The 25,470-nt window shown below is 37.1% G+C and overlaps 2 protein-coding genes and 1 pseudogene across 2 annotated transcripts in view; 1 reads left to right on the top strand and 2 right to left on the bottom strand.

Moving 5' to 3' along the window:
* Positions 1-4,839, bottom strand: part of PEX3 (peroxisomal biogenesis factor 3) — a 46,339-nt gene extending 41,500 nt beyond the window's left edge. The window contains exon 1 of the mRNA XM_063097316.1: positions 4,565-4,839. Coding sequence (XP_062953386.1) covers positions 4,565-4,637 — 73 coding nt within the window. The 5' untranslated portion in view covers positions 4,638-4,839. The remainder of the gene's footprint in view (positions 1-4,564) is intronic.
* Positions 4,840-5,022: 183 nt separating this feature from the next.
* Positions 5,023-25,470, top strand: part of ADAT2 (adenosine deaminase tRNA specific 2) — a 33,888-nt gene continuing 13,440 nt past the window's right edge. Inside the window, exons 1-2 of the mRNA XM_063097948.1 lie at positions 5,023-5,118; positions 23,240-23,344. Coding sequence (XP_062954018.1) covers positions 5,023-5,118; positions 23,240-23,344 — 201 coding nt within the window. The remainder of the gene's footprint in view (positions 5,119-23,239; positions 23,345-25,470) is intronic.
* On the bottom strand, positions 18,480-18,921 carry LOC134379238 (NADH dehydrogenase [ubiquinone] 1 alpha subcomplex subunit 12-like; annotated as a pseudogene).

Genomic DNA, 25,470 nt, shown 5'->3' with positions numbered 1-25,470 from the left:
CTGGCCTGGAAGACAGGACATATTGATGGCTCAAGTACCAACTAATTAGGTGATTTTTGAGGAAGTCCCTTCCCCTCTCTGGGTCTAAATTTCTTCATCCGTAAAATGAAAAACTGAGATTACATGAGTTTTAAAGTTTCTTTTGTAGCTCTGATTTTATTTATGAATAATGAACACTTTTTTTTTTTTTTTTTTTTTAAAGATGACCGGTAAGGGGATCTTAACCCTTGACTTGGTGTTGTCAGCACCACGCTCAGCCAGTGAGCAAACCAGCCATCCCTATATGGGATCCGAACCCGGGGTCTTGGTGTTATTAGCACCACACTCTCCCGAGTGAGCCACGGGCCGGCCCAATAATGAACACATTTACTAAATACCTCAAAAAATAAATGTTAAATGTTATAGGTTTCCTTCCAGAACATTGCTGGTAAAACAACATATCTTCTAGTCTTCCCACAATTTGGTTGTTTGAAAACCATCTCTTAGTCTTCGCTTCCTGGATGAACATCTCTGCAATGTAATTATTTTACCAGGAAAATAGTTTCAATAAGAGTTTGAAAATAATTTATTAGCATCATTCCTAATCTAACAGATCATCAAATCCTGCTATTCTGATTCAATTTCAGAAATATTTTCTAAATCTTGCTACTTTTCTATAACCCCTTTACCATTGTCTTCATTTAGATCCTGAATATTATTAATGCTTTTGAAAGGGTTCAACAGCTTCCTAATTCTTTTCTTTTGTTGGTAGTCTCACACCTTTCTAATCTATCTTTTATAGGTAAAGTGATTTTCTTCAATTTAAACCTGACTGTATCACTCCTATGTTTAGAATTCTTCAGCATCCTACTATAATTTATTAACATGGATTCCTTGTTCCAGTTACATCAGAATTACTTGGGGGTACATGTTAAAAATGTGGCCTTTAAGGACATTCCTTGAAAACATCTCTAAACGTCTTGTCTGATGCTGTATCCCCAGCACATAAAACTGATACTCAATGGCAACTTAATAAATATTTGCTGAAAGAATAAAGGAATTCTTTAATTGCACTCTGAATCAGAATCTGAGAAAAAGCCTTTTGTTTTTATTAAGCTACTTAAGTGATTCTTATCCATACTAAAGTCTGAAAAGCACTGATTGATACAAAGGATAATGTCCATATTATGTAGAATGGCTTAATAAGGAAGGCCCTTCACAACATCTACTCCAGCTACTTCTCCAGATTCATCTTTTGCCACTTCTCATTTGCTTAGCTATAGTGAAATACACTTTGATTCATCAAAAGCAATGTTTTTGAACCTCTTGAATAGCTCCTTTTCCTGCTGTGCCCTCTTCTCCTTTGCTAGCTTTACAACTTAACTCAAGTAGAAGTTCTTCCTCTATGAAGCTTTGCCAGACATCTTCATGCTTCTCTCTCATCTATGCACTCTGCTCTACTTTTGTACAATACACTTTCACACTACTTTTGTTTATTTCTACTTCTGCCTTTCAGACTACACCATGAGTTCCTCAAAGCTGGAAACTGTATCTTATTCTTTTGTATTCCCAGACATAGTACAGTGAGAGTATGCACTTACTGTCATTCAAATGTTTGCTGAATAACAGAGTGATGAATGAATGAATGAATGAATGAATGAATATGAGGAGGCCAGAGATTACACAATTTCAGATATAAATCATAAGTCAACGTTCTGTGCTTATTAGGAATTGGCAAGGCAATAAATATGAATCTGGTTGCTCTCTGTTCCGCAATGCTTTCTCTTGTGCTCGTTTTCAAAGTGTGGCCTGGCCAACCTTGGGAGTCAAGGACCCTTTCAGGGAATCTGGGGGTCAAAACTGTTTTAGTAATAATACCAAAATGTTATTTTCCTTTTTCATTTTCATTCTCTCATGAGTGTACAGTGGAGTGACTCTAGAGGCTACATGATATATTGTATCACAGCTGATCTGAGAGCAGAAAGAGAGCTGAGAATCCAACCTTCTTCAGCTAAGCCAAACATTAAAGAGATCTGCAAAATTTGGAACAATGCCACTCTTCTCGCTAATTTTTTGAACTATGTTATTCATACTAATATGTAATCAGTTTTTATTGCTAATTTTAAATGAAATAGCAAATATTTTAAATTTTTTTCTGGGTTTTAATTTCAAATATTGTAATAGAAAAAATTTAGAAGGCTCTTTAGGACTCCTAATTTTTAAGAGTATAAAGGGCATCTCAGATCAAATAGTTTGAGAGTCACTGCTGTAGCCCTTTCACAAACTGGTCAAATTGTCCAAATTGGTCTATAGCAGTTATCCATACAAAATTTAGAGAAATAGAAATTTCTACTTAAGAAGGCCAGCAACTCAAAGTTTTACTTAGGTTTTTTCCCACCACTTCTTTGAGCATGCATGTGGATATAATACTCAGCTTTCAAGCCTGTCAAATGTGCCACTTCTTCCATGAAGTTCCTCCTGATTTTTTACATCTACATATGCTATTTTTCAGTTTAATCTGTACAGTTTTTCACATCTCTTATGGTTTTGTATTTTAATTATTTGTATACTTGTTTTCCTTCCTTTCAGACCGTAAAGTCCATAAATGCACAGTGGTTTAGTGTGGAAAGAGTATGTGCTTTGGGGTCTAACACACCTGGGTTTGAATTCCAGCTTCCATGTAATTAACTCTGAGACCCTGGGCAAGTTTCTTAAACTCTTAGTGTTCTAGTTTCCCCATTTCTAAGTAGGAATAACAATAACTGCCCTGTTGTCATCCCCACTGAATAGAAAGCTTAGCATAGTGCCCAGCATACAGTGAGCACCCAATAAACGGTAGCTATTACTATCAAAAATCTGTAAATCTTGCATCTCCAACCATATTACCTTTGGCACTACACGCAGTCAAATTTTCTTAGATTTGATTAATTTAACTCGAGCTTGTTATAGGACTTTTCCCATGAAGCAGAAAGAATATGAGGCTCAAACAAATGCCAAGTATGGTCATCTACCCTTTCCTTCTTTTCAGACTGACTTCCATTTTTTGGATATAAAACACTAAAATTATTTTCTCTTTCTGTCTCTATGAACCTTTTTTTCTTTTTTTTTTTTGCATTCTTCTTAATCTGTAACTGTAAATCTCTCGATAGATTTTTAAGAAATCTATAACTGTTTTTTAAGTATCCTCTTTTGCTTCCCCTGGGATTATTTCTAATTTACCCTTAGATTATTCCATAAACCTTAACAGGTATGCTATTCCTTTTGAAGTTGCTAAAGAGAAAATTTTCCTTACTTCAGTAGGGGCAAAAATATTTTATTCATATTTCTTTCATCACACATATATCTTTAGCCTTTAAAAATAAAATGGGCTCTGTAGGCCTAAGCATAATTTATATATGCATTATATACCAGAGCCTGAAAATGTCAGAAAATACATTTTATCTACAAAGGATTTCCCAAAGGTGACTAAAATTTACATATGCTTATTATCGATTTGTGATAGACCTCAGAGTCAATGCAGAACACTATCTTGCCTCATCAACAGAACCTTATTTCAAACTTTCAAGAAGCACCAAATCTGAATTATTGATTAAGGGTATGGCCAATTTCAAGTTGTTTGGGGAAAACAGAATATAACCTAATAGTAAAAGAAAAGCAGCCAAATTCTTTGGGAAACTTCTGTTCTTGATTTTTAAGTACTTCTGTAACCAAAGCATGTAGTTAGTGATAAAAATATTTCTCAGACACTCGAGTTCTAAAAATTCTCTCAAAGTTAGGAGATTTCATTCTTATATAATTCACAAGGCTTTTTATTCTCTCCTTCGAATCCCTGGATTTTGTAACATGAGTGTCATATGAGGAAAGACAGTCTCACGATTTTTATCTTTTCTATTTCTATATCTCCTCTCAGCCTTTGCAACTCAGTTGTGCCAGCTAGATACGCAATGATTCCAACCTTGAAGAACTTGAGGAAGATTGCACAACATTCCGCAAGCATTTTTCTTACTGCATAGTTTGTATTCTAAAATGGCAGAAACAGCTAAAATATTGATTTATTGTTCTTTGTCCATCTAGTGTATATCTTCCAGTCCTTCGGTACAATTACCCTGTCTTAAGCAATTCAAATTAACTTTAAACACCACCTGAAGTGCAGCCTTTAGGTAACGCTCCTAAAATATTATGAAACTCCAACGAAGGGTGAAAGTCAAAGTACAGAGTGACAAATAGAAAAGAAGACTCTCACAGGAAAGCAACAGAGGAGAATTAAACAACATGTGTCTGTGAGAGAATGGTGGCTTGAAACAGAAACTTAATTGTGGTGGGTTCTGCCAAGGCCCGTGAGAAAAAAGGATAAGCGAGAAACAAGAGTAGGAGGCAGTGACAGGGCAAAGGGCACAGGGAAATCCCCCAATTGCAGAGATGGAAGGAACCCTGGAAGTTTGCCACCCCGCTCTTCATCCGACGGTTCAACGGATCCCCTCTACATATTCCAGACTAGGATCGCTCGGTCTCTCCCTATTTTAGAAGAAAGTCACCTCTCTCCCACCTTTTCCCAATGCCCCTTTCCAAGCACGCTGTCACCCACCTCCGAGGACCGTGCCCAGGAAGATGCATTTCTTTTTGTGACGTTTCAGAAAATTCCACATAGATCTCAACATCTTCAGGCCCTGGGGGTGGACGCCGCCCAGGGGTGAGTGGCTAGTTCACCAGGTAACCGTTTTTTCGACACCTGGCCCGGACAACCCGGCAGGAGCGCCGTGGTCCCTCTCGATGCTCTCCAGAAATCACAAACACGACTTTCCGCAGAGACTGTCACCGGAGCGGGAAGGGGGCGTGGACTAGAGCAGAGCAGCTGCGCTGGCTGCTGCCGCTGCCGCCGCCGCCGCCACTCACTGGGCCGCAGCACGCAGGTCCGTCCAGAAATCGCTCCCGGTGCCTTGCTATTGGACTCCCCCAGAAACGAAGGTCCGCGCCCGCCGCGTTCCGCTGCCAGCGCTCCGCCGCCGCCGCGGCCTCTGTCCCTGAGCAGCGGCCCAGGGCGGCATGGAGGCGAAGGCGGTGTCCACGCTGGGTGTAGCCGGCGCGTGCTCGGTGTCGGCGGAGGAGACCGAAAAGTGGATGGAGGAGGCGATGAACATGGTGAGGAGCCCGGGAGGTGGATGCCTCGGTGGCGGGGGACGGGGGAAGGGACTTCCTCTGTCCCTCAACGCTAACTGGGCATTTTGAGCAAACGTCCCGGGCGCGCTGCAGCACAATCTTGATGGCGCTCAAATTTTCTGGGTAAAACAGCTGGCTTTACTGTCATGAAATTTTCTTGAGCCCATTCCAACAGTGTCTCTGGGGGAAGAAAGGAAAGGAAATAGAAAAAAAAGAATTTTGTTTTCATTGGTATGGAGTATGCGCCAAACTTACCCCCTCAGCCGCTCGCTGGGCACGTGCTGTCTCCCCTTTCTTTCCTGTGGACACACTCTCAAATCCACAAAGTCACATTATCTTGTGGTTTTGTCCCCTCGGACATATCGAGTAGAAGAAAGCTGAGGATGTTTCTGGTAGAGAGCAATATGAAAACAAATCTCTGCACAATCAGCGTCTATCATTCGTTCTTTCTACTTCCCTCTGTCCTTTTACTTCCTCCCTTCAGGACTGTTGATTCAGGACGGCTTTAATCACATTTTTGTGTAATCCAGACTTTACCTATATTCGTGTGTGCCAGCGAGCTACGTAGTAGGGATAAAAGTTTGGCATACATATGTGTGTAAATAGACATAAATACATTTATACATTTATATATGTATTTATGTATACGAATTATATGTACGTGAATATGTATATATTCACATATATGTATTTATATACATGCACACACATAAATATTCGTATATATATACGAAACGCCCTTCAGTTTTTCATTTCTGATACTGCTGTAAAATAATCTTTTTCATACATGTTTTTGATTATATTCTTCTATCCATAACTGCCTCTGGTCTCCTATAGTTAACTAATTCCATAATTATTCATTCATTCATTGCACAAATGTTTATTGAGTGCACTATGCTTGGCATTGGGGATTCAGCACTGAAGCTAATTTTGCCATGTTCTTCTCTGTTCTCCTCTTACCAAAGTAACCTCTCATATTGTTTCTCCTACATTGGTTCGCTGTTACAGCCAACTATTTTTCACTTTCTTGTAAGCCATGATACATTAGAGCATCTATTTTGTTACTTATACAATGTCTTTTATATTTTTTTTTTTTAAAAACTTGTTTCTCATACTTTTTAAAAAGTGACCCACAGTAAATAAATTTTATATTACAACCCAGGAAACACACATATACATATTATTTAAACAAAAGTTTCACAGAGTAGTGCTTACCCTTCCTGTGGACAGTTTTCCCAGCATGTATTTCTATTTTGCTGCGTTAAAAAAAAAATGCTGGTCATGACCCATTAACTTGATATCATGACCCATTCTTTAAGCCCACATACAAATTTATATCTTCCATTAAATTTACAGGATGCACAACCTTCTATCTGATGCTTTTAAAAAATTACCGTTTACATATTCCTTTAAAAAATTAATTTATAATTGGTAATATGGATTTATTTGTACTGAACTGCTTTTATGTTACTAAATTCTCCAAGTTAGAGGCAAGGAGTTTTCATGTGATACCAAATTTCACTCTCCCTCAGTCATTTAATAATATTATGTGCTAGGCAGCTTTTTAACAGTGATGGTAAAATAATAAACATGCATGGAGTCTAAAATATCATAGAGGAAGCTGCATTTGTGTCTTTCTATTGGTGAGAGATCTAGAGGGCTGATGATGCCTGAATGCTGGGAAATCAGAATTTGTGGTCACTTCTGTTTATTATCATGAGCGCTCCTCAAAGTGTTCATGTGTGGAGCTTCCTTAGATGACATTGTAAGAGGTTCTGTCACAGGGGACTCATGGTGGTTTCAAAAACAGCTAAGTTTAATCAGTTATTGAGCTTTTTGCTTTATATCAGAACTGTGTTTTCTTTCCATCCTTTTATATTTCAGGTATTTATTTTCCTTTAAACATCTTTTGGTCCTGATATCTTGGACCATTTCATCCACCCACCTTTGCACTATTCTCTGTCTAGACTTCTGGACTAAACACTTAAGTCCTTTGACTACCTTTTGGTGTGACCTTGGGCAAATCACTTGATCACCCTAGGGTTTGCTTTCTGCTCTAGAAAATGAGATCATTGAACTCCAAAGAATTTCCAAGATCCCTCTGGCCTTGACATTTTTGTTTCTTAATTGGATTATAAACACCTAAGGGTGTGATTACATAGTTTACCTCCTCCTACACAGGGTTAAGGAGGCCCTTACTTAGCAATTCCTGTTTTGGTTTGGCCTGTACATGTTCTTTCCAGTCCTTAAACAAAGGAAAAAAAGTACTTGTCATAAATCTTGTGCTTTATTCAACCATCCCCCACTTCCCCAAAGTTTCTTTCCCCAAACAAACTTTAAATCTTAAATTACTTTGAAGAATTACTTCTTCTGAGAAGAGTTTAAGATTAGTTTCAGATCTGCAGGCAGCAAGTTCATCTTTGATTAATTTGTACCAAGGAATTTGAAAGTGAAATGTCCAGTATTATGTGTAATAGAAAGAATACTAGAATCCTCACAGCATAGGTACAGAGTAAAAATATTTATATGGCCAATACAAGTAATTAGAATGGCTGACTGTGATGGGACCAGGCAGGCGAATGTAGTCAAGTCATGTAATTTCTGGGTCTCGCTTTGTTCGTGTTTATAGTAAAGGGGTTATACTAGAAAATTTCTATCCTGTTTTTCTATTTTAATACAAAAAAGAAAACGAGCCTGGGTTATAAAAGAAAACAGTTCTTTAGACAGCTTAAAGTTGAATTTTTTAAAAAGTTATCTAAAGTTAATGAGACTGCAAAAATCAATACAGTGCTACCAATTGAACAGGTACAACATTTTTGGAAGGCAACCTAGCATAATATAATTAACAGCCACAAAAAAGTGTTCATATCATTTGACCTAGTCATATGGTTACTTATGGAAATAGTTTAGAAAGATAAAATCAATGATTTTCGTTTCAGTTATGTGTAACAGTGAAAACCAGGATGCATTTCAAACTTTCAATAAAGGGAAATGGTTAATTAAATTGTGGTGTATTACTGTGTTTAATAAGGTGCTGTCAAGAAAATCATTATGGGTATTAGGAATAAACATAATTTTAAATGTCACAACTACATGTGATATTTAGCATTAAACTATCAGAATACAAATTATTTTATAATATGCATGTAAGTTTAGACTTTAGCTATGTTCAGATGGATATTGACTAGCAAACTAACTTTGACAATTTAACCTTTCAGCCATAGTACCTTCTTCTGTATATGGGAATATAATATCTATCTCACCAGGTTGTATAGATTAAAAGAATTTTTGTGAAGTGCTTAACATAATTTGCTCAATGAATACAAGTTGTTATTTTTATGAAGTGAATGAAGACTAGAGAAAATATAAAAATAGTTAACATGATAAAATTATGGGTGATTTTAAAGAAATTTATCAGTATATTTTTGTAGTAAAAATATAAAAATCTAATTGAAGAGAGAATTAATGAATAAAGCCAAATAAAAATAATAAAATCATAAAAGAACCCAGAAGTAAATAAAAGTTAGTATTTATACAATCTTGAAATGGAAGACTCTAAAGTATACCATCAACGGCAGAAAACATAAAAGAAAAATTGACAGGTTTTCATTATATAAATATTGAAAACATCTACATGTTTAAAAAGACAGGATACAAAGTAACAAAACAAATAACAAAGAAAATACTGTATTTGCAATATATATGAAAGGACAGGTTTGATGACTTTAATGTATAATTTATATATGTATTTATGTAACATATAATTTAAATAACATGTAAATACTTTCCAAAGTAATGAGAGAAGATGTATACCCCAATACTGAAAAGGTCAAAGGATATGAACATGATATTTTTGAAAGTAATAAGTAACCAGCAAATCAGTGAGTAAATATGTAATTTCACTAGTAATAAAACTCAAATTAAAAAGAGATACAATTTTCTGCCTATTAAACTGGCAAAAGTAAAAACTGATAATGCTTGGTGATAGTAAGGGTGTGCATGTGAGAAATTTGGTGGCTGATAGGAGCTGAAAATGGGGCACCCTTTCTAGAAGGCAATTTGGCCATGTACATATTAAAAGCCTTAAAACTGAGCTCATCATTTGATCCTGTCATGCCCTTTTATTTTATTTCTTTCCAAAATAAAAATATTTTGTTTTCTTTTTCTGATTATGTAAATAATTCATAGTCATAAGAAATTCAAACTATAAAAAAGGTATAACAAATTTTGTAAAAATTACCTAAAAATCCTACTATCAGAGATAATGCTATTAACATTTTGGGAGCATCCTTCCATATATCTCTGTCTGTATGTAAACAGCCATATATACTTTTGCATAATTGGAATTATATATTCTTTTTTTGATTTTTAACACTTTTTTTTTTTGCAGTCTTCAATTTTTTATTTTGGCTTACCATCCTCTCATCCCTACCTGATAGTACTTTTATTGCTGTGGAATGACTACCAAAATGGGACAAAGGATGTGTGTGTGTTCTAAAACTATATAGATATTGCTGTATTGTCTTCTAGAACCATGCTACCAATATGGTAGCCCCTAGCCATGTGCAGCTATTTAAATTTAAATTAAGGTGAAGTAAAATAAAGTTTAGTTTTTCAGTTGTTCTAGCCATATTTCAAGTAGTCAGTAGCCACAGGTGACCACTGCCTATCTATTGGAAGGCATAGATCAAAGGACATTTCTATCACTACAAACAGTTCTGTTGTATAGCACTTAAATGGTCATGGTTCCATGAAAGTATCCTATCCCACTCCTGCTTCCACTAGCCCTGGAATTATCACTCTTTAATATTTGGCAATGTGATAGGTAAGAAGTAATATCCCTGTTACTTATTTTGTGTTCTTTGATAAAGTTACCAACTTTATATAAAGTCATCAACTTTATTATTTTATAATAAAATCATTATATTTCATGAAAGTTTTCAGAGAGCCAAGCATATAATAAAAGTTATTGTTTTAATCATCATAGCATGCTTAGCATAGCATTGTACAGGTACAGGTTTGGAAAAAAATATAAGACTGAGTAACAGTGTTGCACTCTTGTTAAGTTCCAGACACAGTGCTATATGCACAGTGTTGCATGTGGCCTATGTCATTTAAGCTCCACAGCAGCCCTGTGAGGTGGATATCATTATTGTCCTCATTTTCAAATGGGGACATGGAGGTTGAGAAAGTTTAGTAAATTCTCTAAAATTAGACAGCTGGTAAGGACGGAGTCTAGCCATCTGCTCTTAACAACTGGCCTGCACTGCTTCTCAGTGTTAGACTGTTCCCTGCTGGCCAACATACTCTACTCTGTCTTCCTTTTCGTTTTCATTTCCCTGACTACTGTGTATTGAGCATCCTAATTGGAGATTTAGATTTTTTTTTCTTACTGTTAATTGCCTAGGCATATCCTTTTACCACTTTTATTATTAGTTTATTTTTTAGATCACACTGTAGAAGCTGTTTGTATTTATAGCTATTTCTAGGAATAATTTATAAGGAAGCAACAGAAATATATAGGGAAATTCTTGTTTATAATAGTGAAAAATTTGAATCAGTGTAAATGTAAAACAATAGGGAACTAGTTAGATGAGTCTGGTATGTTCATAAAGAACAATACTGTGCAAACTTTAGAAAAATCATGAGATGAAAAAATATTACCCAACATAAGGAAATGTTAACAATATATTTTTAAATGAGAAAGGCAGACTGCTGAACTGTATACGTAGTGTCAATCTGTTTGACTTTTAAAACTACAAATATGTATATGCAAGCATAGGGAAAAAACTGAAAAGCCACTGTTGCCTCAAGGTAATAACAATGACCACATTTTGGGGTGTTGGGATTATGAGTGGTTTTTATTTTGATGTGTGGGTTTTTTACCACCATGTTTTCTGCCTTAATCATATTTTACTTTGTAATTAGGAAAAAGGAAAGATTAACTATACAAACACAAAGAGGAAAAAAAGTTGGAAGTTTTCTAGAATAAATCAATTGTATTTTATTGTAGTATGCACTTTCTGGGCACTTAGTTTAGCATTGTGCTAGGCCCTGAGGGAAATTCAGAAAGAAAGCAAACTCAGACAACTTATTCATTTCAACAAATTCAGTAAGATTAAGTGTTTTCTATGTATTAGGCCTTATACTGAGTGCTGGGTCTACAAAAGCAAGCAGGAGAGTCTTCCTGGTGCCTGGATCTAGCCAATACCTTCCAGGAGCTTACTGTTTATTTGATGAAATTAAGAGGTGCACAAATGAAAAGTTGGCAAATAACATGTCCAAGGACCAATATAAGAGACAGGTATAAAGTTCTATCAGATAACAGCTAACAAGGTCCTCAGCAAGTCAGTTGAGATAAATTATAGAATTCCTTCTGAATTCTAAAGGAGAAAAAGGGAAGTGGGTTAGTGGAAAGGAAAGGAAATGTTTATTAAAGCAGAGGAACTGTCAGATACAAAGAAATGAAGGACTTTGTCTTGCATTAGGAGGTTATCCAGCTATCTAGAACAGAGGACTTCCTAACCTTGGGCCCATGAGATATAAATATATAAAGTATGCGCATGTGCCCTTTTCAAGCAAGAGAGCCCATAAATTTCATCAGATTCTCAAAGGAGATTTTTGACTCTGAAAAGGTTAAGAACCAGAGACCTAACAGAGTAATGAAAAGTTAAGTTGGTTCAGTTGGCTGGTGGGGAGGATGGGTGGTAGTTGGGAGACCTTCAAGTGCCATGCTGAGGAATTTTAGGTTGATAGAATGAAAACAGATTTTCTGAGTGTAATTAGCAGTAACAGTGGTGTGTAGTTTAAACTTGCAGACATTATTATTTTCTACCTAAGAGCTGTTATGGCAAACTTGGTTTTTATCCTTAATTGGAAATATTTCCTAGGGGACACATCAAGAGTCTGAACAAACCATACTTTGTCTCTGGTCTCCCCACTTTTGTCACCAACTCACTAGAAAATAAAGTAGTGGTGTCTTTAGAGAAAATAGTCAAAAGTTGCTTCCATCCAGGAGCTTTAATTATCTGTAACTGGGCAGGCCCTGACTCAAGGAAAAGAAGAAGTTATATTCAAAGACAAAACCGAGAACAGTGTTGGGGCTGGGAGGAAGAGAGATTTTATTCTTCAGTTTTGAAAGTTGATAACTTGTTAATTTGTATATAACCAATTTGCCGTTTTAAATAATTACTGAGCCTTTGTCTCTTCTACAAAAGTCAAGGTATATTGAATTCTAAGCTACCTGCACAAATTTCAGACTCATTTTGCTTGAGCTCTTTTGTATTCAGAAATAAATGGACAGACCTGACAGAAGAGATGGTGGTAGCTTGGAAAGTATGAGATGGGGATGGAATGAAATTAATTTTTTTTCTTCAAAATTTTATTTTATTTTGTCAATATACAATGTGGTTGATTATTGTGGCCATATACCGAAACCTCCCTCCCTCCTACCTCTCGCCCCTCCCTCCCAACAATGTCCTATTTGTTTGCTTGTCATATCAACTTCAAGGAATTGTAATTGTTGTGTCTTCTTCCCTCCCCCCACTGGTTTTTTTGTATATTTATTTATTTATTTTTAGCTCCCACCAATAAGTGAGAACATGTGGTATTTCTCTTTCTGTGCCTGACTTGTTTCACTTAATATAATTCTCTCAAGGTCCATCCATGTTGTTGTAAATGGCAGTATTTCATTCGTTTTTATAGCTGAGTAGTATTCCATTGTGTAGATGTACCACATTTTCCGTATCCACTCATCTGATGATGGACATTTGGGCTAGTTCCAACTCTTGGCTATTGTAAAGAGTGCTGTGATAAACATTGGGAAACAGGTATACCTTCGACTTGATGATTTCCATTCCTCTGGGTATATTCCCAACAGTGGGATAGCTGGGTCATATGGTAGATCTATCGGCAATTGTTTGAGGAACCTCCATACCATTTTCCATAGAGGCTGCACCATTTTGCAGTCCCACCAACAATTGAGAGTTCCTTTTTCTCCGCAGCCTCGCCAGCATTTATCGTTCATAGTCTTTTGGATATTAGCCATCCTAACTGGGGTTAGATGGTATCTCGGTGTGGTTTTGATTTGCATTTCCCGGATGCTGAGTGATGTTCAGCATTATTTTATATGTCTCTTGGCCATTCATATATCTTCCTTAGAGAAATGCCTATTTAGCTCCTTTGCCCATTTTTTAATTGGGTTGCTTGTTTTATTCTTATAAAGTTGGTTCAGTTCCTTGTATATTCTGGATATTAATCCTTTATCAGATGTATATTTTGCAAATATTTTCTCCCACTCTGTTGGTTGTCTTTTAACTCTGTTAATTGGTTCTTTTGCTGTGAAGAAGCTTTTAAGTTTGATATAATCCCATTTGTTTATTTTTCCTTTGGTTGCCCGTGTTTTGGGGGTCATATTCATGAAGTCTGTTTCCAGTCCTACTTCCTGAACTGTTTCTCCTATGTTTTCTTTAAGAAGTTTTATTGTATCAGGGTGTATATTTAATTCTTTAATCCATTTTGAGTTGATTTTAGAATACGGTGAGAGGTATGGATCTAGTTTCATTCTCCTGCATATTGATATCCAGTTATCCCAGCACCATTTGCTGAAGAGGCAGTCTCTTCCCCAGTGTATAGGCTTGGTGCCTTGGTCAAAGATCAGATGGCTGTAGGTGTGTGGGTTGATTTCTGGGTTCTCTATTCTATTCCATTGTCTGTTTTTATGCCAGTACCATATTGTTTTGGTTGTTATAGCTTTATAGTATAGTTTAAAATCAGATAGTGTTATGCCTCCAGCTTTATTTTTTTTGCTCAACATTGCTTTGGCTATGCGTGGTCTTTTGTTATTCCATATAAATGTCTGGATAGTTCTTTCCATTTCTGAGAAAAATGACATTGGAATTTTGATGGGGATTGCATTGAATTTGTATATCACTTTGGGTAGTATGGACATTTTCACAATGTTGATTCTTCCAATCCAAGAGCATGGGATATCTTTCCATCTTCTTGTATCCTCTCTGATTTCTCTCATTAGTGGTTTGTAGTTCTCATTATAGAGATTTTTCACATCCTTGGTTAACTCAATTCCTAAGTATTTTATTTTTTTGGTGGCTATTGTAAATGGACAAACTTTCTTGATTCTCTTTCTGCATGTTCACTATTGGAGAATAGAAATGCTACTGAGTTTTGTGTGTTGATTTTGTATCCTGCTGCTTTGCTGAAATCATTTATCAACTCCACGACTTTTTTTGTAGAGGCTTTAGGCTGTTCAATATATAGGATCATATCTTCTGCAAACAGGGACAGTTTGACTTCATCTTTTCCAATCTGGATGCCCTTTATTTCCTTCTCTTCTCTGATTGTTCTGGCTAGTACTTCCAACACTATGTTGAATAGGAGTGGTGAGAGTGGGCATCCTTGTCTAGTTCCTGTTCTTAAAGGAAAAGCTTTCAGCTTTTCCCCATTCAGGATGATATTGGCAGTGAGTTTATCATATATGGCTTTAATTATGTTGAGATACTTTCCATCTATACCTAACTTATAGAGGGTCTTTGTCATGAATGAATGTTGAATTTTATCAAATGCTTTTTCAGCATCTGTGGAGATGACCATATGGTCCTTGTGTTTGATTTTATTAATAGGCTGTATCACATTTATTGATTTGCATATGTTGAACCAACCTTGCATCCCTGGGATGAATCCCACTTGATCATGGTGAATAATTTTACATATGTGTTGCTGTATATTGTTAACTAGTATTTTAGTGAGGATTTTTGCATCTATATTCATCAAGGATATCGGCCTGTAATTTTCTTTTTCGGTTATATCTTTACCTGGTTTTGGTATCAGGATGATGTTTGCTTCATAGAATGAGTTTGGGAGATTTGCATCTGTTTCAATCTTTTGGAATAGTTTGTAAAGAATCAGTGTCAATTCCTCTTTGAATGTTTGGTAAAATTCTGCTGTGAATCCATCTGGTCCTGGGCTTTTCTTTGTTGGGAGCCTTCTGATAATAGCTTCAATCTCCTTTATTGTTATTGGTTTGTTCAGATTTTCTACGTCTTCTTGGCTCAATTTTGGGAGCTTGTATGTGTCCAGAAATTTATCCATTTCCTCCAGATTTTCAAATCTGTTGGCATATAGTTGTTTATAGTAGTCTCTAATGATTCCTTGTATTTCAGATGTATCAGTTGTAATATTACCTTTTTCATTTCTAATTTTTGTTATTTGGATCTTCTCTCTTCTTTTTTTAGTTAGCCATGTTAATGGTTTGTCAATTTTATTTATCTTTTCAAAAATCCAACTTTTTGATTCATTGATCTTTTGTATTGTTTTTTGGGTTTCAATTTCATTAAGTTCGGCTCTGATCTTAATGATTTCTTTCCATCTGCTAACTTTGGATTTGGATTGTTCTTGTTTTCTAGTTCTTTAAGGTGAAGTATTAGGTTGTTCACTTGCCATCTTGCCATTCTTCTGAAGTAAGCATTTATTGTGATAAATTTCCCCCCTTAGTATTGCTTTTGCAGTATCCTACAGGTTTTGGTATGATGTATCATTATTTTCATTAGTTTCCATAAATTTTTTGATTTCCTGTTTGATTTCTTCTTGGACCCATATGTCATTAAGTAGAATGCTGTTTAATTTCTATGTGTTCGTATAGTTTCCAGAATTTCGTTTGTTATTGATTTCTAATTTTAATCCACTGTGGTCTGAGAAAATACACGGGATAATTCCAATTCTTTTGCATTTGTTGAGACTTGATTTGTGACCTAATATGTGATCTATCCTGGAGAATGATCCATGTGCTGATGAGAAGAATGAATATTCTGAGGTTGTTGGGTGGACTGTTATGTAGATATCTGCCAAGTCCAATTGGTCTAGTATGTTGTTTAGATCTTGTGTTTCTCTGCTGATTCTTTGCCTAGATGATCTGTCCAATACTGACAGTGGGGTGTTCAGGTATGGTATTAGTGTCTATTTCCTTCTTTAGGTCTAATAGAGTTTGTTTTATAAATCTGGCTGCTCTGACATTGGGTGCGTATATATTTATGATTGCTATGTCTTCTTGATGAATCAATCCTTTTATCATTATGTATTGGCCCTCATTATCTCTTTTTATGGTTTTTAGTTTAAAGTCTATTTTATTAGATATAAGAATAACTACTCCAGCTCGTTTTTCATTTCTGTTTGCATGGTAAATCTTTTTCCATCCTTTCACTCTTAGTCTATGTGAATCTTTATGGGTGAGGTGGGTCTCTTGAAGGCTGCATATAGTTGGGTCCTCCTTTGAATCCAGTTGGCCAGTTTGTGTCTTTTAATTGGGGAATTTAAGCCTTTTACAGTAAGAGTTGTTATTGAAAAGTGTTGATTTAACTCTAGCATTTTATTGATTATTGTTTGGATGTCTTAGATGTCTTTTGTTCTTTTCTTTCTGATTTACTGTTTGTTTTCTATATTTGTTGGTTCCTTGGGTTGTAGATAGCCTTTTTGAATGCCATTTTTATTATACTAGTGGGTTTTGATTTTTCTTGGGTTTTTATTTCAGTGGTAGTTATTTTTCAGGTACCAAACCCAGTACTCCCTTGAGAATTTCTGGAAAGGGCGGTCGTGTGGTGGTGAACTCCTGCAGTTTTTGTTTGTCTGAGAAATATACTGTTTGCCCTTCATTTCGGAAGGACAGCCTTGCAGCATAGAGTATTCTTGGCTGGCAATCTCTTTTAGTATTTTGAATATATAATCCCATTCCTTTCTGGCTTTTAGGGTTTGTGATGTAAAGTCTGATGTTAGTCTGATTGGGGCTCCCTTATAGGTGATTTGATGCTTCTTTCTTGCAGCTTTTAAGATTTTCTCTTTGTCTTTGAGTTTTGCCAATTTGACTATAACATGTCTTGGAGACCTTTTTGGGTTAAATATGTTTGGAGATCTTTGAGCTTCCTGGATCTGAAGATCTATAATTTTTCCTATACCTGGGAAGTTTTCTGCCACTATTTTGTTGAATATGTTTTCAATGCAATCTCCTTTTTCCTCCCCTTCTGGAATACCCATGACTTGGATATTTGAACACTTAAGGTAGTCTCATATCTCTCTCAGATTTTCTTCAATGCCTATAATTCTTTTTTCTTTTCTTTTTTGTCTGCCTGTGTTATTTCAAACAGTCCATCTTCAAGGTCAGAAGTTCTTTCTTCTTCTTCTGCAAGCCTGCTGGTTAAACTCTCTCTTGTGTTTTTTATTTCGTTGAATGAATTCTTCAGTTTGGCAAACTCTGCTACATTCTTTTTCAGGGCATTGATTTCTTTGTACATTTCTTCTTTCAGGTCCTGTATACTTTTCCTCATTTCATCATGTTGTCTAGCTGAGTTTTCTTGTATCTCATTCAGTTACCTTAGAATTATCACTCGAAATTCCTTGTCAGACATTTCAAGGGCTTCTTGTTCTATAGGATCTAGAGCTTGAGAGTTATTACCTTTGGTGGTGTACTTTCTTGATTTTTCATATTTCTGGTATCTTTCCTTTGATGTTTAGTCATTGTGGCAGTGGGTTTCACAATCCACATATTTGACACTATTGTCTGGCTAGGATGTTGCTGGGGTTGCCAATTTGGTATGGCTACGTCAGTGTCTGCTCAGTTGGCCACTAGTGCCTTGCGTGTGTGGTTGCCTAGGGTCTTGGGCCTCTCTGGGGAGCCACCTCTCTGGTCAGCATGCACTTGGCCGGGCTGCTCGGTCACGTGATGGCACCGCAGGGCATGTGGTCTCTGTGGAGCTTCTTCCTCCCCTGCTGGATGTGCGCACTGGGCCAGGCTGGGGATGGAGACGGGTGGCGGCAGTGAGGCCTACCTGCTGGATCGCATGGCGGCAGCACCGCAGGTTGTGTGGTCTCTGTGGAGCTTCCTCCTCCCCTGCTGGACGTCTCCCTGCTCTGTGCACACTGGGCCATGCTGGGGATGGAGACCTATGATTTCCCCTCAGGCACAGTCTTTCATGCTAAGTTTCCAACATTAGCAATGGCAGATGCACTGAGGACTGGCAATAGAGGTGGATGGAAAGGACCCAGGGGCTTGAACAAGATCACAGCACGAGGTGAGAATCGAGAGAGTGAGTAGCCGCGGCAGATGGTCTGGGCGCAGGCATGCGCTCACGCTCCCCACCCTCGCTCCCTGAGTCAACTGGAATGAAATTAATTTTTAGCTTAATTATATTTATTTCAAACTTACCAGCAAAGCAAATACATATGTATTATTTTTTATTTTTTTAGTCAAAGAATTTTTCAAGTTAATGATAAGGAGTAAAAGTGCAATTACATGAAAAGCCCCATCTTTTACATGTTTAAACTATTTCTCATTGCCTTTACTTGTAAGGTGTTGAAGGTGGAACCCATTCCTAATCTTCTTTCTTATGGTGGAATAAGGTACATATAGTTCTGGAATGCCACTCACGTTGAATTTATGGTTTGTCCAAGTGAATTTATGAGCAGTAGGTCGTTTTGTTGTTGGAGGATCGTCCTTCATACAGTGAAGCCAGTGATGCCATTCAGGAGGCACCATGCTTCCATCCACATCCCAGAGTGTGCTTTTGCCATTCATTTCAGTAGTATATATAACCCATTGGTGATGGCCAAAAATTGCTTGTTGTCTTTATAGTATATGTTTCCATATTTGTCTTTCTCAACTAATGCACCAACCCTCACATCATTTGCCCTGAAAAAAATTCGTAGATAGCCACAGAGGCTGCCGTGGCCACCCACCTGCTGCAGCCCTCGCTTCAGGACCTGCAATAACTCCATCTTCATATGTATTATTAAAAAACAGTTGACCTAGACTTGATTCCATGGGCTTTTGTGTTATTCTCATCACCCTCACCCTAGCCTACCATTCCAATTGCTCACCTGCTCACCCTCACATGGCAGGCAAGGCCAGTTCTCATGAATGATGTTATTTGTCCTTTTTAGATATTCCTGACAGTCATATTTTCTCTCTGGTTCGGACAGCAAATGAAGGCATTTCAGGAAAAAAAAAACAGTTACTCTAAATAATTAGGAAGATAATATTAAGAGGTGGGAAATAGAGTAAAATGAGATAAATTTGCTGAAAGGAAAAGGAAAATCCAACCTCAGTTATACTGGCTATTATCAAAAAGACAGAGCATAAAAAATGCTGGCGAGCTTGTGGAGAGAAGGGAACGCTCTTGCACTGTTGGTGGGACTGTAAGTTAGTGCAACCACTATGGAAAACAGTATGGAGGTTTCTCAACCAACGACCAATAGATCTTCCATAGGATCCAGATCCAGCAATCCCACTTCTGGGTATGTACTCAAAGGAGTGGAAATCTTTATGTCAAAGGGATACCTGCATCCCCATGTTTATCACCGCTCTATTTACAGTAGCCAAGAGTTGGAACTAACTTAAATGTCCATCAACTGATGACTGGATAAGGAAAATGTGGTATATTTACACAGTGGAATACTACGCTACCATAAAAAAGAATGAAATCCTGCCATTTGCAGCAACATGGATGGACTTAGAGAAAATTATGTGAAGTGAAATAAGCCAGGCACTGAAAGAGAAATACCACATGTCTTCACCATAAATGGGAGCTAAAAAAATTAATAAATTTTAAAAAGAAAGATACAACAATCACAATAGTATGTTGAATTTTCAAAAGAAGAGAACAGAACTGAGGTTACCAGAGGTGGGAAAGGGGGAAGGGGAATAAGATAGGAATTGGTAAAGGGCCATGAAGAATGATTACATTGTGTGATGTTGAATATACTAATTATCCTGATTTGAGCATCACACATTACACACAGGTATCAATGTTTAACTCTGTATCACACAGATATGTACAATCAACTATGTTATAATTTCTAAAAAAATGAAAAAGAAAATCCAAAGGAAAGATTGGAAGGCACACCCAGTCACCTGGTGGCCTGGGTGTGGAGAGAGGCTGCCAGGCCGGCATCTGCCCCTGCAGCATGGCCCCCACTGTCTTCAGGTGAACAAGACGGGACTTGTAGGTGGGATGGGATCTCCCTCTCTCTCTCCCCTCCTGCTTATTTCCTTTCCACTTGGTCATGGATTCTCTCTTACATGTTAGAAATGGCCCACATAGCCATACGTACAGTTCTTCACGAGATATTTTTACCGAAATTCTTATCACATGACCTCCATTTGTTTATGCTCTTGCAGTGTTTCGTTTTGTTTTATTTTATCCTTAAACTTTCAGGATCTCACTCTCGCTAATTCTTCCCTCTCCTGTTGTCTCTTGACCCAATCTGAAACCACACCTTGATAAAGTAGGTGATTAGTGAAATGACTGAAGTTACTACAGTAGAAATTAGAGGCAGAACTGTGGCAGAGAACCCTGTAACTGGGCACCTGGTAGGTGTGCCACAAATATTTGTGGAACAGATGAATGAGTAGAGCCAGATTATCTGGGCTCTAGTCCCAGCTCTCTCACATGGGCAAGTTATATAACATCCCCATGCCTCAGGTTCCTCATCTGTAAAATGAGAAAGATCATTGTACTTATAGGGTGTAAATTAAATGAATTCATACTTATAAAGAGTTTAAAATAGTCCTAGGTCAAAGTATACTTTCAGTGAATTGTAAGCTCTCAGAATACTTGAGATATAGACATAATGTTACCTCGTAAGAGGTTTGTTGGGGAAAGTATGGTTGGAAGGTAGACATTTAACCCATAGGTAAGTCACTCTTCAAGCCACAGCTTTTTATTTCCACTGTTCCCCCTAAATCGCCTTTGTGTCACTGAATTCAACACAGTTGACTACCCTTCCTTCTTGGCTAGTTTTTTCCTGAGGTCTTCTGAAACCCCAAACAATCCAGATTTTCCTCCTACCTCACTGGGCATCTCTTCTTAATCTGCTATTAAGATTACATAGATCCAGATACCATGTCTAAACTCTAAATTGCGTGGTAAGGAAGTATGGGCTTTAGGAAGGTAGGTAAGAAGGTAAGGAGTGGCATGTGCAATATTAGAGTCGTGGGAATGAGCGACATCCATCCTCCCTAGATATCAGTCCTCCTCCTGGCTTCCTTTCTGTAGTAGTCCATGGTGCATTTGTGTGTATTCATCAAACCTTGGAACTCTTTAGGCCTTTGAACTTTGCATAAAGTGGACATGCTTTACCCATTATTAAAGAACTGGAACAACCAGCCTGTGGGTAGTTGATGACACAGTCCTGGACAATGTAGTCTTATTGCTTCAGATACTGTCGCCTCATATCTCTCCATGCCCCATCTCTATCCCACAACCTAGGAGGAGAAAAGGGAGGTCCAGTTTACTACCACTACGTACTTCTCTTTTCTCCTCTGTTGGCCAAATGAAAGGTAGGTGTCAGCTGAGCACGATTAGAGTAGCTAAGGAACTCCTGGATGTGCTGTAATAGGAAGTTGTCACTAGTACAAAGTAGAGCTGGGAGTAAGAGGGTAGAGAAGAAAATGGAACACAGAGATTTCAGCAATGCCTTCAACTTTGTACTGTTCACGGGTACCTCAAAAAGTTCATGGAAAAATGAAATTAAAAGATAATATGAATCATTCCATGAACTTTTTGAAGTGCTCTCGTGTATGCCCTATGGTGTGTATAAATACCTACACTTAAATGAAAATTAAGTCCTCTAATGCATCCTCAGTTTTGCCAAAGTAAGGAATGCCTTGCCTTTCTAGAAATAGCTGTACTTGGATTCTCTTGACTACAGTGAGATGGAAATTATTATACACTAGTCCAAGGGTTACGCTTTTTCCTATTTTTCTCTCTCAGAAACAGTATCAGGTAGTACCCACGTGTAACCTTCCTGCGTGGAAGGTAGGATTCTTTAACTGTCCTATAGCCCAGAGTTGCTATGATTGGGCTAGAAGAAAAATGAATGGGCTATGATAGAGGGGAGCCTTTAGGAATATAATAATTGGTCTGCCATTCCCAGCATAGCAGTGGTGGAAGTGTTCCTAAACTTATTTTTCTTTGATTTTTTTTTTGCAATTGAGATGTACTTTACATACAGTGAAATGCACAGATAGTAAATGTATTCTTCAATCCATTTTTAATAATGCAGACATCTGTGTAACCCACACTGTTATCAAGATACAGGAAGTGTGCACCACCCCAGAAAATTTCTTGGTATCCCTTCCCAATCAATCTACACATCCCCCTCCACAAAGCAACCACTGTTCCAGTTTCTGTCGCCGTAGTTTTGTCTGCTCTGGTACTTCACGTGAAGGGAATTGTGTGCTTTTGTATTTGACTTCTTTTACTCAGCATTCCTGTGAGGTTCATCCGTGTTGTAGAGGTATCAGTAGTTTGTTCCTTTTCATTATTTTGTAACATTCCATTGCATGAATATGCCATGATTTATCTATTCTCTTGTTGATGGACACTTGTGCTTTTCGAGGTTTTAGCTATTATGAGCATTCTTCTGCAAGGCTTTTTGTAGACATGTATTCCTTTTTCTTATATAAATACTTAGGAGTAGAATTTGGTCATAGCTTATGTGTATGTTTACTTTTTAAAGAAACTTCCAAAATGTTTTTCAGAGTGGTTGTGCCATTTTTACATAGAGTGCTCCTAAACTTAGAGTAGAAATTGTGGAACAGGGTGACATCAAGTCTGGTCACCTTCATGCTTTTGGGACTCCAGAGTATAATTCCTATAATTTTTAGAGAAACAAAAAATTAAGCAAGTAGAATTGCAATGACAAAAAAATTCTAATAAAGGATTTATAAATATTATTTATTCTCCTACCTCTTTGCAAATATGTATACTATCTCTGAAAAGGGGCATAGACCCTGGCACTTTAAGAACATCGGTCAATAACAGTCCTTTGATCCCATTTGCTTCCAGTGAGATCACAGGCTCAGGACCTGTGAAGGGGATTGATGCCCGAGTTTCCCTTAACATGGACACACAATAGAGAACATGGCACCAAATACTATAATGGAACTGTCTTTGGGAAAAGGGCAAGCTCAGCTGCATTTCCTTGTTCTAGTGTTTATACACATGTGTCTGTTCATGCTGCATCTATGAGTATTTCTTTGCTGTCGTCTTCTCAAGTATTGAGCATTACCTCTCAGATTTTCTACTTTGTGTTTCAGGCCAAAGAAGCTCTTGAAAACGTTGAAGTTCCTGTTGGCTGCCTTATGGTCTACAACAATGAAGTTGTGGGGAAGGGAAGAAATGAAGTTAATCAAACCAAAAATGTATGTGAGTTGAATAGTGTAATTACAGATATACAGTAGTGACGGTAGGAACAGAGTGAACTTATCACTGTTGGGATATATATATACTGAATATAGTCCCGTAGCTATCAGTGGTGGGTAGTTTTCCATGACATCTTTTTTATTTGAATCCCATTTTTTCTGATTATGAAAGTGATACATGTTGATTTTTTTTTAATGTGGAAAATTTGGAAAAATTTAATGGAACAGTATAATCTTAGTGGATCATTTTCTATTTCATGGAGTTTAACACTAGAGTGAAACCCAACGGAGGATTTTATTACATTCACGTTGTTAGCATGGAAGAAACAAGTCTGTCTCCACTTTAACCCAATCTAATATATGCAAATTCCACTTTACAAAATAGGTCAATTTAACTTGTAATGCATTTTTTGTAACTTTAAATAATGTTTTCCTCCTAGTAAATTTAAAAAAATCCTCAATTTATAACTTTGGGGGAAGTATAAAAGGATTATATAAAGGAAGGTATTTCTATATCAGATATATCTGATATTGGATATCAGATAATTCAAAGGAATAAGGTCTCTGACACCAGCTATCTCTGTAGCTACATATTTACACTTTAATAGTTTGTGTTACTTTTATTGTGGTTAGGTTGGGAAGTTCATGGTTTAAGGCAACACTTAATTGTGCTATCACAACAGTGTATCATGGTAAGTATACTTGGGAAGTATAAATGAAGCACCAAATTTTATGATTATAAAAAATACTAGGTGGACACAAGGATAACTTATAACCATAATGCCATTCACATGGACTTTGATCTTATCATGTGATCTTGGGAGCCAGAGAACAAGTTGATATTGGTACTGGTGCTATGAAGACTTTAAAGTTCATCTATCACATCTATCAAAAAGAAGAAAAACCCTGAGATTTAGCAAAACACATGTAAAGTAGGAACCCAGATTTACAAAGTAATTATTATGAGGATATCAAAATATCAGTGGGATAAGTAATAAACCTAATAACAGCAATTAGTGAATATATAAATACTTATTTGGGAGTGGAATTCTGTATTTTAAATAATTGTCAAATCTCCCAATTCGTATTTTGTGGCTCAGTATCGTTAACATGAGAATACTGAATGTCCTAACAATATCTGTCTAAACCCCCAATGACCATGTACAGGTTTCTTCTGTACCTTGAAATTAACCTGGGCTTATTTTGGTGTTCTGTGTCATAGAGAAGATTACCCAATAGATACAGCATAGAAAGACTCTTGACCCCAAATGAGACCAGAGTGCTTCTTTTGTCTCAGATACCACCTCCTCTCCCAGCTGTGTGTGTCTTTAATATATGCTAATGTAGCTTCTGTTTCTTTAGCAGTAAATGAGGGAGTTGACTGAAGTGATTCAGTTCAAAAGTTATTTTTTGGGGTTTCATGGGGAGATTTGATTCAGTAATTTAGAACCTGATTTCGAAAAAGCACCCAAGTTGGGGAAACTTTAAAAAATTTCTCCAATTGGTTTTGGTATGCAGCCAGGTTTGAAAACCTCTCTTCTAAAGTACCTTTTTCTCTCTGAGTTTATAATTCTGTGATTCACCCATGCAGCCCCTCTCGGCCAGCTTTGCTCCCATCTGCCTCTGGCTTCCGTGGCATCTTGGGCCGCTGTGCCAGCACTTTTCACACCCTGCCCCAAATCACAGGTAAATGAGCACCTTTCTGTTTGCCCCTTCAGATTTTATGCTTGTTGAGGACAGAGACTTTTTAATCCTACACGGAATTTGTTTAGCACAGCAGCTTGTACATATTTAGCACTCAGTTTAAATTATCGATGAATGCTATTGTCATGCATATTATAAATAATTGTTGTGTATAGGATCTATGAGTCACATTCAACTATTTTAGTAAGGGAGAAAGAAAAGGAGAAGAGAGCTAGCAGGGTACATATATAGCATTACGTGGCACTGTGCTTCATCTAATTCAGATTGCTTTATGACCTGTAGAGGTATAATTGCCAGAGTACTCGACTTTACATATGGGGAAGCCAAGGCTTGGAGAAGTTAGATAACTTGCCCAAGGCCACATGATTACTAGTGTCATTGTCAGGATTCAAATTAAATGTAATCAGTTTCACATGCTGTGT

The sequence above is a fragment of the Cynocephalus volans genome, chromosome 5 (genome assembly GCF_027409185.1).
Source record: "Cynocephalus volans isolate mCynVol1 chromosome 5, mCynVol1.pri, whole genome shotgun sequence".
In the NCBI taxonomy this organism is placed as follows: domain Eukaryota; kingdom Metazoa; phylum Chordata; class Mammalia; order Dermoptera; family Cynocephalidae; genus Cynocephalus; species Cynocephalus volans.
Note: the sequence above shows the minus strand (reverse complement) of the source record. Positions and strands in the feature narration are given on the sequence as shown.